The sequence below is a fragment of the Scomber japonicus genome, chromosome 23, assembly GCF_027409825.1.
Source record: "Scomber japonicus isolate fScoJap1 chromosome 23, fScoJap1.pri, whole genome shotgun sequence".
Taxonomy (NCBI): Eukaryota; Metazoa; Chordata; class Actinopteri; order Scombriformes; family Scombridae; genus Scomber; species Scomber japonicus.
Window position 1 is genome coordinate 15,008,601 of NC_070600.1, and position 15,609 is coordinate 15,024,209.

General features: G+C 38.9%; 1 protein-coding gene across 1 annotated transcript in view; it reads left to right on the top strand.

The window, feature by feature from the left end:
• Window positions 1–1,315: 1,315 nt before the first annotated feature.
• Window positions 1,316–15,609, top strand: part of exoc4 (exocyst complex component 4) — a 117,850-nt gene continuing 103,556 nt past the window's right edge. The window contains exons 1-7 of the mRNA XM_053313951.1: window positions 1,316–1,398; window positions 3,094–3,283; window positions 4,600–4,794; window positions 7,907–8,100; window positions 9,799–9,908; window positions 12,245–12,336; window positions 12,469–12,623. Coding sequence (XP_053169926.1) covers window positions 1,319–1,398; window positions 3,094–3,283; window positions 4,600–4,794; window positions 7,907–8,100; window positions 9,799–9,908; window positions 12,245–12,336; window positions 12,469–12,623 — 1,016 coding nt within the window. The 5' untranslated portion in view covers window positions 1,316–1,318. The remainder of the gene's footprint in view (window positions 1,399–3,093; window positions 3,284–4,599; window positions 4,795–7,906; window positions 8,101–9,798; window positions 9,909–12,244; window positions 12,337–12,468; window positions 12,624–15,609) is intronic.

Genomic DNA, 15,609 nt, shown 5'->3' on the forward strand with positions numbered 1-15,609 from the left:
GTAATTGGAGAGTTGACAATACTGTATGTACACTACCTGCTTATCTTTATGTGGTATTTCTCCTCTCTTACAATAATTATTATAGCTATTACATTCATCCACTAATGACCTTAAGATCAAGGACTATCTGTCAGTACTATACACTGTACTCTAGGACAGAGTAATGAGATGCAGCATTTGAATTTAGATCTATACATTAACAGATCATATAGGCATACCCTACAAAGACCTTGTTGCCCTTGTATTCAATCCACACACAGGTCAGTCAGTCAAAGCAATCATTTAGTGTCTAAACGCACACCAAGCTGAAAGAAATAACCTTGGTCCTGTGTTATTGGAGAAAAGAAGCCCAGTAGATTAGTCGGACTGATGGGACATGGACTGCAGGGTAAGGTGATAAGAACCTCAAAATTAAACCTGGACCTGGGAAGCCAGGCGCCTTCAAAAGAAAAACGGCAGCTCCTGCATGACACAGTGATTGTTTCTTTTTTAGGGGAGGAAGAGACACAAAGATCACCCACAATGTTATCTCGTCAGTCCACCGGTGCATCAATCAGGGCCCAGTGCTGGGAATCGACCCTTTTCGCTCCAGAATCAATGCCCTCTCCCATTCTCATTGGTACAGCAGATATTGTCAAAGATACTGCACAGGAGAGCCCGGCTAAATCCCATACTATATGTTCTAAATGGGGAAAGCTATTAACTCACTGACACAAACTGTCTTCTTTCTTCTCTACACAACCTTTCCTTTATCAGTCTCAAGAGCTCTGGATTGAAAGTGTGACAAAGAAAGGGTTTTCCTGTTATCATACACAAAAAAATCCTTACAATATCAATATTGCATTCAAACAATGTGAAGTGTATAGTTACAGAAGTTAAAATATTATCTTAGTCTATAATCACACCCCATGTAAACAAGAATTATAACACTTATTTGAATAATTGTGCACACCAGGCAGATTCTTGTGGTAAAGCCCTGACAATGTACACCAATTAAAAAGCTATAGTTCAAAATGATGAAATTAAATGTAATTATTGTATGACTGATGTAATATTTAGAAATGTTTTTTTAATTTAAATATATATACTGGACCCCTATTGTGTTATTTTCATTGTGTTAAAGTCAATTATTTTAGTAATTAAAACCCTGAATCCTCAGAAATTTGAAGCAATGGTGCAAAATACTTGTTTCCATTGTTATGGATGAGCACAGCTAGTGACGGACTCTACTTTCCACCTTTTAGACTACAACTCCCACAATTCCCTCTAATCTCGCGCTTCTGTCTTCCTGTTTGGGTGCCGCAGCTGTAAAAAAAAAATGGCAGCAGATACAGGAAGATACAGGAGTGCTGTTAACAAAAACAAAGACCCCTCTGGTCTTCTCATCTCTGTCATAAGGTAAGGTTTGTCACATTCACATTATGCGCAGTGAACGGCGGCGGTAACCTTTCCGACAGCTCCTTGACTCCTGTGTCATCTCTCACATACTGACAGCTGAAGCTAAAGCTAAAGCTACATGTTAGCAACATCCTTCCTGTGTTGATAATTACACAAAATAAATTACAGCATCAATTACGCACATGTTTTATTTGCGATAGTATATGTTGCTTAATCATGACACAAGTTATATTTTCTTCCTGAATCAGAAGAAAAGTGTTAAAGCTGGTTTCAGTGTGTGCCACTTTCAAATTGAAGCTTTGAAACGACTTTTTAAAAGGTTGTCTTGGTGTTTAGCTACTTTGTACGACTGCAATGCCTTTTTTAAGAGGTAATATTCACCAAAAAAGATTGACGGTTTAGACATATCCACAATTTGTTGTCTCAAAGCTTTTCCTGCCTTTGGTGAAACTACCACTGGAGGAAGGTAAACATACAACATAGTGGAAAACATCAGGAATGTCAAGGGGTTATTACCAAGTGTCCCAAACAGTCATCAGCTTATGCATAAATCATTTAACCAATAACACTACATGTGTTATTGTTGCTACGGGTAGATCAACTTCTTACAGAATGGATGTACCTGTTCATGCTGCCTTTAGGTGAAGGCTGACATGAACAGTCCTGTACTTTTACTGTCATTCCCCTGTGTTTCTCCTTCTAACTTGTGGTGCCTTAAAATGTGTTTATTTCCAACATTTTTTTCTAATACTGTAATAGTTTTTTAAAAATCGTATAGATTTTGGGTGGTGTTTGGTTTTATTTGCCTTATTTGGCTGTCCCAAAATGTTTCACAGGTTCAAAGTTTTACAAGTCAGTCTTAAAACTATAATCAGGTCCCCCAGATTGTTCTTGCTGTAATCATTCCTCCTCTTCATACTGGCCATTAGAAGATCTCTTCATAATGTACTTACAATGTAAGTGATAAGGACCATAATCCTTAAGTGTCTTCTGTGCAAAGATGTATTTAAAAGTTAATCTGGAGCTAATATGAAGCCTCAGTTTTCCAAATTAGTTAATTCAAGTAGATATCTTTCAATGCTGAAGTCTTTTCAGTGCCCTAGTCCATCTTTTTTTTTACTATACTTCCACTGCAGCTCAATTGGGAAACACAAAGAGGGATGCTAAAAAGGTCATAAATACCATCTCAAGATATCCACTTGATATGAATAACGCAGACTGCTGAAGCCTCATTTAAGCTTTAGATAAACTTTTAAATGCACTTTTGTACAAAATGACACACTGAGATTTTGGCCCCCATCACTTACATTGAAAGTACAATTGAAGGGTGTCTTTAAAAGCTAGTATGGACAGGTGAAATGATTACAGTGACAGAGTAACCTCTATCAGTGTTCATATGGGTGCCTGACTGTTTATGAATCTATCGTTAATGCTAGTTTAATGTATAGTTGGTTGATTTATTCAATATTTTTATTTTGTATTATTGTTTAGTTTTGCCTCCATGTTAGTCCTGAAATGTTTTAATCTTGGTTCAAACATGTAAAACACTTCTGTAGTGTTTTAGTTATGAAGGTGGCTGTATTAATAAGTGTTTATTATTGTGGTGCTTCATTCAGATTCTAGATTTAGATTTAGTTATTGATTTGAAACCGTAATACATAATCTCTCCCTCTTCACCCCTCTGTCTCTATCCAGGACTTTGTCCAGCAGTGATGATGTGCAGGATAGAGAGACAGAGAAAGGACGTCTGGAAGAGGCCTTTGAGACATGTGATAGGGACTTAGATCAGCTGATAGTTCAGCATTATGCTGAACTCACCACTGCCATCAGGACCTACCAGAGCATCACTGAACGCATCACCAGCTCCCGCAACACAATCAAACAGGTAAAATGGAGATATTCATACTAAAATGGACCCTGGACTAAATAAGTATAGATTACTAAAATTCCTGCTTACATTGTTTCAGATTGATTTCAGAGCAGCGACTCTGAGCTGCATAATTAAAAACAAAATAGAAAAGCTTTTTTTTTTTGTAATTTTCATCAGTCTTCTCATTTATTAGAAGGGTTTTTTTATCTCAGTTTTAAGGCTTTTTTATTCCCCAAGACTGAAAGACTGACTTAATTAACACAAATCCTGTTCACCCAAGAAGAAAACTGCCTACTTAACAATCATCCGCTGAAGTTCGGATCCTGAAACCTCTGGACATAATTTTCTCTATCACTCTTCAAAATGCTTAGGTCAGTCTCCCGGTCCCCTATTTGTGCAAGCTAGTTATATAGAAAGTTCTATAAAAAAGACATCAATTGTTCTAGTGGTTTTTATTAGCAGGGTAAAAATGTAATTTAGCCAAGTTGTATTGGCCCAGATATGTCATTAAATGATGATTACATTTATGGATTTTACTTTATCATTCCTTCATTATTATTTCATCACTTTACCATCATTCCACATTTCTATGTTCATTTCATGTCAATTTTTGGCATGTCATAGGAGGCAAAGCAAAGGTGCTATTACTAACATCAACAGTGACTCAGTTTTATTCAATGTCCTCTTAAAGCCACGACAGTGACAGTGAGTCAGCAAGCACAAAAACAGGACTCAAAAAACAGTTTATAGTTTGAGCCATTGATGATTTTCCAACTTTGACATGTCAGAATGTATTGAAAAAAATCTACTGTATTTACAAATCTGTGTTTCTGTAACTTTTCTTCTGCCCAAATTAAACCTTAGATCTAGTGAATGGGAAAACACCTACGAGGTTAGCAGGGCTTTCAATTGAATTGCCAGTCACTTTAACTTGTGTAGTAAAGCATAAACATAACCAAAATACATTTTACCTGTGGCGTGTACCAGCAAACTGAGTGTTTACAAAAAGGGATAACATATTTCACTTGCTTTTTCAGAGATTCCTCACATTGATTCAATATTATATTGTCTTGATGTGTATTTAAATTGATATTATACAGTGTGAACCCATATAACTGTTATCCAAAGACTAAGAGTTCTTGAGATTCAACACTACACATTTTTGACAATGCTTGAATCTCTGTATATTTTAAGAATTAAAAGATGAGTTAAATAATATGCCAGGAGAAGTGATTCATTACCACTCAAAAAAACAACTTTGTTTAGGGGTACTACTGTAGCTAAAAGATGCTTGTTGTTCTTTTATGACTTCAACTCCTTCTTTCCTGCAGGTGAAGGAGAACCTCTTGTCTTGTAAGATGCTGCTCCACTGCAAAAGGGACGAGCTGAGGAAGCTGTGGATAGAAGGCATCGAGCACAAGCACGTCCTCCAGCTCCTGGATGAAATAGAAAGCATCAAGCAAGTGCCTCAAAAGCTGGAGACCTATATGGCAAGCAAGCACTACCTTCATGCCACCGATATGCTGGTAAGTGCTGTGTGTTGTAATGTGTAAGTATATGTGAACTGAACAGCGTTTCCGTTTGATAAAAAGTGAGACAGAGAGTAAAAAGAAAAAAAACAAAACTTGATTGCCTGACAGATTTGCTCTCACATATACAGTACTGTATGTTTTGACTGTTGGGTTGGATAGTAATCTATGTGAAGAAAATGAGAAATTGAAAAAAAGAACAGATTGCTGCTTAGCTGCTTTTGTAGTTGTGGGAAAACCTGTTGGCATATGTAAATGGATGTAGCATTACTGATAGGATGCTTTTGAGACTCTGTTGGTGTTCACAGCACACATACATAAACACCAGTGTTTATGTGCCATGTTGCTCCTCAGATTGATTTCCTGGCTCCTCTCATGCCTTTAAAGACTACTTTTTTAGCCTTGAGCAGTTCAAGCAAACATCGTCTTTGTGCGTTTAGGGCACTGCAGGTGTGTGTGTATGTATGTGTGCATTCCTGTTCTTTTGATGTGTGTTTTGCAGTATGCTCGGCAGGGAAGCTTGAGGATGTCATTGAGGGCTAAACGACCAGTCTCTGTGATCTCTCTGTTCCTTTCCATGCCTTCTCTTTCCTCTCTCTCTTCCTCTGTCACTCCCACACATCTTCCTTCAGACTTTAGTAATAATTAGTTTGCTAGAATGGGGTTATCTGAGGAGGAGGAAAAAAGAGGGATGACGGTGTGCCCAAAGGACCATGAAAAATCCTCTTTGTGGGGGTGGAGAGAAGTGGAACTTCATTCAACCTGTGCTCAGTCTGTTCAGCGTGCTTTGAAAGGTTGTGGAAAGTTCAAAGTCAGTTGGACGCTTCGCCGCGTTCTTGCAAACTTCAAATGTGCTTAACTTGATTAGGACGGTGCAGTTTCATTAGTATGTAAAAAGTACACTTTAAAGAACATTTTATACGCCTCTACATATTGAAAGGCTGTTGCATGGTTTCTTTCTACTTTTCGTTTTGGTGAGATGTTTATGCAGTATATGAATAAATAATATGGAGTCCACTTTAAATAACCCATGCTTAAGCCAAAGTAGAGGTGTTTGGTCACATTATAAAATGATAAAATGACAGCCTTGAAATAACTTATTTGGTTAGTTTAATACTTTCACATTTACTACTGTGCTCTTGAGTCAGTCAGACTGAATTGACCACATTTAGTTGTCAGGATTTTTGTTTAAGTTTATCAACCCCTAATCGAGAAACAGATGTATGAGCTTTCTAGAGACTGACTTTTTTTTTCTTCTGTTTTCTTCATTTGTTTTGCTGATATATTGTTAACTGCCGAGACAAACTCTCTACATCTCTGTGCTGTAACATCATACAGCTTGTCACTTCTCTCAGAGTCCCTGATGTGTTTATTCCCATCATGCTGTCACTCATTACAGCACTCATCTGTCAGATTAATGTCTCCCTGGTTTTCACATGCACCTTCTGTTGCTTCTTCTCTCCTTCTGCTCTATTTCTCCCTCTTGTCTGTTTTTCATTTTTTTTGCATTCTTTAACAATATTTTGTCCTGACAGACCAATGCAGTATACATCTTTGTTATTATTTTGCTTTGCAGTATGGCAGGAGTAGACTAGCCAAGAATCAACTTCCTAGCCTTCCTCTCCATGCCTGTCTCTCCTCTACTGTCTCTTACTCTATAACGCTGCCTGTGTGTCTGGGTGTGTTTATGTGAGGCTTATCTCTAAGGGTTGACAATTAGAATTCAGACTATGCTCTCTGTCTGCTATTGAATGGCAGTCTGAAACCCCATGGGGTTGGTTAAAAATGAGACTGGCTTTGGTTCCAGAAAATTTCCTCTCCTCTCCTCTTCTCCTCTCCTCTCCTCTCCTCTCCTCTCCTCTCCTCTCCTCTCCTCTCCTCTCCTCTCCTCTCCTCTCCTCTATATCTTTTCTCACTCCACTGTTCCAATATAATCAATCACAAAACCCAGGTTTACTCACATACAACTGCTGCTACCTCCCCACCCCCCACCCCAGGTAGCCCACGGCTTAGTGATGGATAGTCATGCTCTCCTCTCCTCTCCTCTCCTCTCCTCTCCTCTCATCTCCTCTCATCTTCTCTCCTCTCCTCTCCTCTCCTCTCCTCTCCTCTCCTCTCCTCTCCTCTCCTCTCCTCTCCTCTCATCTTCTCTCCTCTTCTACCCTATATTCTTTTCTGTCCTCTCCTCTTTCCACTTTCTGTCGTTCTCTCCATCTCTCTTTCTCCCAAGCAAATTCACTAGAGACTTTATATCCCTCATTACACTGACAGGCCTGGTCCCCTAATGATGTTAACCAACCTTCTTCTGTCATACCAGCCCAATGGTAATGAGATACCCCCCCCCATACACAGACACATAAGCATTACATGATTTACAGTCATACAATCACACACATATAATCATACACAGACACATTAGGAGAGGTGTGTGTGTGTGTGTACACACACTAACACACACAATCCCAAGACACACAAAATATTGCAGGCATGCCGAGTTCTTCCATTAAGCAAAAGGGGGCTGATCATGCAACGCATTAGCTCATCTTGTCACTAATGTGTCTCTCATTTGCATCAACACACACTTGACCCATGCCCCGTACCCAGCGTCCTCCCCACTGCTACCCATTCCCTTCAGGCCTGCCCTAGCCATGCAAATATGTTTCACAGCGCTATCATCTGGCCATCAGTGTTATTGAAATACACACAGAAATGAATACGTGTACACACGAATACAAATACCGGCACATTTAATTTAATGGCATGAAGATTTATTAATTGCAAACATGCCGCAACTGCTACTGCTCCTGCTAATGGAAGGTGTGAAAAGAAGGAGGGAGGGAGAGAGAATGAGTGAATATGGAGAAATAAAGTGATTAGAGTACATGAGTTCCGTTTTAGATGGGAAATATTTTCATACAATACACTTTATGGTATTGCTTTAAAAGTGTTATGATGACAAGAATTTTGAACTCTGCTAATTCTGGACCAGTCATGTCCTGTTGCTCTGTATCAACATGTTTTTCTGTGCTAGGAAAAAAAGGCTGATAAGTTGTCTGACCAAACAATTGCCAGGATAAGTAAAGATGATCTTGTGTGTTGTCATATGCAGGTATCAGCTGTAGAGTCTTTAGAAGGCCCCTTGCTGCAAGTGGAGGGTCTTGGTGATCTACGCCTGGAGCTCCACAGCAAGAAGCTCAACATCCACCTTGTGCTTATTGACGAGCTGCACAGACACCTCTACATCAAGTCCACAAGTCGCCTGGGACACAAGAACAAGGACAAAAATGCTGCTCGTCTTCCAGGGTAAGTGGCAGTTGAGACAGAGCATGAATGCTTTCTCTTATATTGTTAAAACTTGGAGGGGTATGGATGTCTTCACAAGAATAGAAACTACAAAACATGAAAACAGTTCTGCAGTGTCATTAGGGAGGGCTTGCTCGTTTACTCGATTGTGCATGCTTCAAAACTTTAAGATTAGGGTTTTATTAGCGTTCCTGTAATTGCAAAGACTCATTTTTCTCAGTGGGACTACTGATGATCAAAAACTATTTAGAAGGGATTAGGGATTTGATATCACTTAATTTCCTATTTTAGGGTCCCAGTAGTTTAGCAAAAATAATAGCTATTCTTTTATCTGTCCGCACAACAAGCATTGAATAATTGTGGGATTTTCATTCCATGCAGTGTTTTCACCAGTAAGTCATAAAGTCATAGACGGCTTTACAAATAAATCTTTTTCACTTGTTTGTTTGGCCCGAGGTATCAAAAGCCTTTAGTGTGTGCCTGTTATGTAGTCAGCACAAATGTAACCTTCAAAGTGCACTGTCTGTTGAAAAGTTAGACTTTATAGATGTGCCTTCATTATACATTATTCCATTGCTGAGACAACTGTGTGCAACTTGCCAATTATTTACTGTATGGAAACTAAGCCAATTACTGACAAAAACAATTAGACCATCCATAACTTGTTGCTCTACTTTATGTTTTCACTTAGACTTCTGAAGTTACAAAGATACAGATACCGCCCCCCCCCCCCCCCCCCCCCCCCCCCCCACATCATTTACTGTAAAGAGGCAAACTGTACTAATTAATCCATACAGGCTTGGCAGGCAAGCACTAGGAGTCATAATTTGACCGATTTTAAGAACATTCGAGTTATGTATACACATTTTATTGTTTGTCTTCCAGGTTTCAAACCATTTCTCAAACGTGGCAGTCAGTAGCAGTTACTATTTACAAGCAGAGAATAATAAATTTAAGATCCACACTCTCCATGTCACACAAGTGATGGTTTAAATGATAAAGCAGGTTTTGCAATCGTTAGGAGAATAACTTAAGTTATACCTCCGTGACCCGAGAGCCAGGTTTTTAATTTGACGATGTAGCCGTATCACTTATTAGGGCTAAGACTGCACAATGGCTTCGAACACGCTATTAATGCTGTTGTGTTCTGTGTAAGGAATTCATCTTGTTGTTTGCACTTTTCCACATGTGTGTGTGCGTGTCTGTGTGTGAGGTGCAGTAATTATGGTGGCGGTGGGTTGGTGAGGTACAGTGATTTATTACTGAGGGTCAGCCAGTGACAGGTCCTGGCCTCCCTGTATTGGGTTGCCTCTAACAACAAGCCAGTCTCCATACACCCCACTCACTTAGCAGGCATACTGTGTTTATACCGCCCAACTTAAAGGACCTGGATTGCTTCCACCTCCAGCTTAAGGCTTGATAAATGACTCATTGGAAAGCAGTACCGATCCTACCTCGACATGCAAGGCTTTTTTGTTTAAACAGTAGATTTTTTTTTGTTAGAGAGAAGCAGGTTAGTGGGTACGTTTTAGTCCATATTTTTGTATGAGTATAAGAAGATTTTGCTACACCATGTTTTAGTTAACAAATCATGCAGTTGTAACTTGTAATATCATGTTTTGTATGAGAAAGAAAGAATCTTTAATAACATACTTTTTAAATTTTTATTCCTGGATTTTTTTTGTTGTCTCTTCACAGTTCCACAACCAAAGACACATCTCCGATGCCTGTGTTAGATGTCAGCAGCCTATCCACTCCACGCAAGCTTTTGGATTCATCACAGTTCAGCACACCCGGATCCAGCAGTGGTAGGGGCCCTTGGATCATATTAGACAGGGAAGGAAGACGGAATAATGGAGAAAAATATGTGGTGGCTTGGGATAAGAAGACTGATAGTGAAGGAAAAGAGACACAAATAGAAGTGGGATTTTTAAGAGGGTGTTAATGAAAAACCATAAGTTGTGTGGTTTGCTCTCCATTAAAATTGCATACATTAGGACTGCGACAGCGATAAACCCATCAACGGTGTTGTTGGTCTCTGGATAACAAAGTGTGCGGATTTCAGTTTGCAATTTTATTTTCACTGTGCTGATATTCTTAGTGATAATGAAGTCATTAGCATCACTCTGGCTTACATCCATTTGCATGTCATTATAGGTGCGTATTGCTAACTCCTCTTACACATACACACACACATAGTATCACTGAATGCACGCAGGATCTGCTGATCCGAACTCTTTACCAAAAAAAAAACACAACAGAAAATCACCACTGATGCCTCATTGCACATTCGCACACACAAGCAGACACCCACACTTCTTCCCTTGCAGTGTATGTCATAACATCTTCAACTATGATCATAATATACAGTACATTTCCCTTGCTAACATTATAATCATCTTGTCCCCCTCCTATCTGTACCATTAGTCATGCTGTGTCTCTGTCATCTCAGTAGGGGAGCAGCATTCATTACGCTCCAACTGGTAACCAGCGCTTTAACAGGGACTGATAATGCCGACTATAACTGTATTCAGGAATATATGAATTCTCTCTTGGTTGTAGGGGCGTACAGTCAGCACTGCATTCCTTCCAGGCAGAGCACAGAGGAACGCAAACAAGAAGATAATGAAAAAAGTTAATCCTGCAATAACTTGGTGTTCCCTTGGTGTCTCTGAGTTTTTATATTAAGCCTGCCACTTTTTTCACCACCCACTCTTGGCATTCTAAGTAAGTAGCTCACCGTTTTGAGCTCTGCAGATGCCAAGCAACCATACACCATGCATACCACTCAGCATCCACAAATATTAGCTTATTTTTACTTCAACCTTACTAGCGTGGCAGTAAGCAATTAACAACATTAGCATGTGGCTCCCGACAAGGAAGGCTTCCCTGAAAAGATGTGGCCAACATTTCTGTGCTTGTTAAGTGATTGTTTAATTCAACTTTTCTCAATTTTCTCTGCTTTTCTCTGTCTCTGTCTCTTTCTATTTTGCTCTTAGCTCTTACACATGTATCTTATTCATGTATCTTTAACTCCACCTCCTTTTGGTCACTTAGCTCAGCTCATTAGCATATATGTGTGTGCCATGACCCCAAACACACAAAAACACAGGCAAATGTACAAATTCATACTAATAGATAATAAATATCTATTCAATTCACCCAGGCTGTAGGCATAAAAGTAAAAGCTAAACCACAGATTTCCCCACATTATGCAAAGAGAACATGTGCAATTAGCTACTGCCAGGTGGTAAGTGGCTATACACCGTCATGCTAACAACTGTGGTCACGAAAGAGCAGCCCGCTTTCATCAATGGCTTAGCTTGCCATTTTGTTTAATAGCATTAGAGCACCTCATTTGTAGCTAGTAATTGTCATAATTATTACAGAAACTACAGTTGGAATGGGGGAAAGAGGAAATACACCCAAAGTCCATTAACTTGCCATAAACATTAACTCTCTTAACGTGCTTTGATGGGGAATTGGGAGGCCCCATCTAATGGAAATTAGAGCATCACTCGATGCTGCCACTCTCAATTTTCCCCATTAATGTGGCTTAGTCAGATGGAGAGAGCACGAAGGGGGGAGGATAACAGGATAACAGGATAGGTTCAGGTGTGTTCATTTAAAAGAGATAGATGTATTATATTATATTGTTAAAATAATGATGTATTTGTTTTAGTGTGTTACATCATCTAAAAGGTGATAGGTTGAAGGTTGAATTTTGGTTGTTACGTTTGTATATATGTTGCTGTTATGTTTGGGGAAAATGCTGAATAGGTCGCAAATGCCTCCAGAGTTCTACTGTATATCAAAAAACAACACAAAGTGCTCATTTTACGCAAGCCATATTATAGAGTATTGTAAATTGATTTTACAGATTCGATTAGATTTGGTTGACTTGATGACATGACATGTCTCCGAAGCCTTTGTCTTTTTTGTTTTTAAAAGCACAATAGCTCAAAACACCACAATGTAGACAGCAATTGATATTTAAATGTGCAAGTAAAGCAAGAGGTCTCTTTTTTTTCTCCAGTGTGTGCATTACTGAAATCCTTAGATCCCTCTGCCTATAAATGCTTTCTAAGCCCTAACATTATGTGCTAACCTATGTGTATGCCCATATCCCCTTCAGTGCGTGAGCTGCAACAAGATGTGCGAGAGTTGAACCAATCTGAACTCCCTGAGGTAGATCCAGAGGAAAACAGTGCTGAGTTCATGGGTATTCTTATCAAGGTACATACATGAACACTGCTGAACACTATACACAGTATTTATTGTGAATTTTATATCAAAACTTGTGTTCCATGCTGTTATCTCAGAGTCTTTCCTAGCTTAAAGTAAAATGCTTGTTTTGTCCTTCATCAGGCTCTGGCCAAGCTGAAGAAAATACCAGAGACCATCAAAGCCATAATGGAGCGGCTGGAACCTGAGCTGAAACAAATTGTTAAGAGGTCTACCACTCAAATTGCAGACCACGCTTACCAGAGAGGAGAGAACCTGGCTCAGGAGAGCCAGCCAAGGTACAGTAAGGAGATGGAAAGAGTAAGAAAGGCACATTGAAGGAGGAAAGTATTATGTTAATATAACATGACTCTCTGTGAAGAAAACAATCCACCAAATATTAGGATTGGTAGAGATCAGTGGCATGATGGAGAAAATTAGAGAATTATAAAAAAAAAATCTTTGATGGAGAGAAAAGTAAGTAGATATTCATGAAGGGGCAAATAAGCAATTTTCTAAAAAGATAAAAAAACACTTCACAATGATTATATGGGCCTGATAGGTAATAATGAGTAGCATTAGCAATGTTTTAACAGTAGTATGTGGCTTGCCACTGAAAAAGACTGTAATAAAGCTGTCACTTACAATTCCCCTCAGTATTGTGTCTGTGTAAAATAATTTTATTAAAGCAGCCTGCTTGCTTTACTCTTCTATACTTCTGCTATTCCCATTTGGCAAGGCAGAGTTATTTGTATAGAATAAAGAAAATTCAAAGTGCTTTACATAAAACATTAAAAGCATTAAGACAAAGTGCAAAAGAAACATATCATAAAAGGACATGTAAATAAAATTAAAACAAAGAGAGTTAATAGAATAGAAATTAAAAATAAGCTAGAGTAGAATGAGACAGATACAATGCAAGAATAAAAGTTACAGTGCAGTGGAAGAAATGAATCAAAGTTTGAAAAAGGCAGTGGCCAACAGAAAAGTCTTCAGCCTTGATTTAAGAAAACTGAGAGTTGCATCAGCCCTGCAGTTTTCTGGGACTTTATACCAGATATGTGGTGCATACAAACTGAACACTGCTGCTCCTTCATGCTTAGTATTTACCTGTCCCAGCTGATCTGAGATGGTTCATAATGTAGCAGAAGATCTGATATGTATTTAGGCCCTAAACATTCAAAGTTTTATAAACCAACGGTAGTATTTTGAATTAAATTCTTTGACAGACAGGAAGCCAGTGTAAAGTTCTGAGAAATGGAGTGATATGATCCATTTTCTTGGTCTTAGACCTTGACCTGCAGGATTCTGAATAAGGAGAAGACCTGTAAAGGCGTTGTTAACAATAATCAAGTCTACTGAGGAGAAATGCATGGACAAGTTATTCCAAAGCCGACTGACACATAATTCCTTTAATCTTTGATATGTTCCTAAGGTGACAGAAGGCAGACTTTTAATTGTCTTAATGTGGTTGTTGAAATTCAGGTATGAGACTACACAAGGATTTTTGGCTGACTTTTAATTGTTCTTCCTTGGTTCCAAAAACAATTACTACAGTTTTGTCTTAGTTTAATTACAGAAAATTCTGGTTCATCCAATTGATTTGGTGAACGCAGTTACTTAGTGCTTGAATTGGACCATAGTTCCATTCTGATATGATTATGTAAATGTAATTGTTGTCTGCATAATTTATAGTAACATATTCGGTTGGTTTCCATAATCTGAGCCAGTGGGAACATGTAGATGTTGAACAGAAGAGACCCCAAAATGGAGCCTTGGGGAACTCCACATGTCATTTCCACTCAGATGTGTAATTACCTAAAAGTAGTCCCTGTACATTAAGTAGGATTTAAATCAGTTTAGTACTTTGTCTGAAAGTCCCATCGAGTTTTCCAGTTAATCTAGTAATGTGGTGATGTGGTCTGGTCTACTGTGTCAAATGAAGCACTGAGATCCATTAAGACTTGAATTTTTTTGATAGGAATTAATCTCCCCTCTTTATTCTTACCAATACAGTATAGTTGTTAGTAGTAAGTTAGCTTGGATTAGTTACAAGTCATTTTTGGTGTTGCAAGCAGTGAGGCTTCTAGGTACATTTAGAGCTGACAGTAAAGGTAGTAGACAACATGTTTTGTATGCAGTCCCAGGGTCTTCGTAGTCAGACAGTCAACAAGGTATGAAACACAGTAAAAGCTGGGACTGCAGACACACCTGCCTCAGACCATGAAAACAGATACTCTGCTGCTTTAAACCTAGACAAGTCATGGTTACACACACCCATACACACACAAACAATTTCACACCTGCCATAGAGCACTGCTACATTTTAAAAGCAGTCACGTCAGCTCCTGGAGACACACACATACAGTGAGCAGACTTGGGAAGCACAGGTCTCAGTCCACTGATCCTGAACCATTTAAGAGGAACGTCTTGTTTTCTGTCAGGGATGTTCTCTCCGGCCTCGTCTCCTTCCTGCCTTCCTCCTGTTGCCTGCTAAATCTCATCTGACCTCAATGTAATAGGCCACCATGTAGCTCATTCCAGCTCCGCTCCTTACAGATTGTTTTAAGTTTGCTTGTGTGTGTGTGTCTGTATGTGTGTGTGTGAGAGTGCTTAACACTGTATTTGTGTCAAAGAACAGAGAATTGCATTTAGACGAACACTTAGAGGTTAGTGTGTTTGTATTTGGGTGCATACACACCTAGTTCTGCGTATGTTCACTTCAATTTAAAGTCAAGGCTTGTTGCTATGGAAACTCCAGCCAATGTACCACTTGTAGGGAACAATGGTCTCGCATATTGCACACTATATTCCATAGCTCCACAGACCAGTAGGCAAAACTTAAGTACTTTACAACATATATGGCGATTTGTGGCTTGATCTGTGCTCGCTGAGGTTTATGCTCTCATTCGTCTGTGATCACCTATATTGGAAGTGTATTTTCATTTCCAACTGATTCTCTAGATCTTATCTTCACAAAGATACTCCATGTAGGTTCCTATTCCTTGTGCGAAATGTATTAGAATGCAGCACTGATCTGCAAGTAGTTCAGTTTAATTTATATCAAATCAGAACTCATATTTACCCTTTTATTTATTTTGCATTACACAAATAGAGTTGTGTTTCTTTGTTCTAAATACAATTTAAATTCAAGAAAAGGACAATAGTTTGATAAGGTTGATTCTCTTTTGTACTATTTTTTTCTGCCTGTTCAGCAAAGTGGTCACTGGAGTGACAAATGTGTGTGGGTGTATTTCTACTGTATGTCCACTTGTGTATGACAGG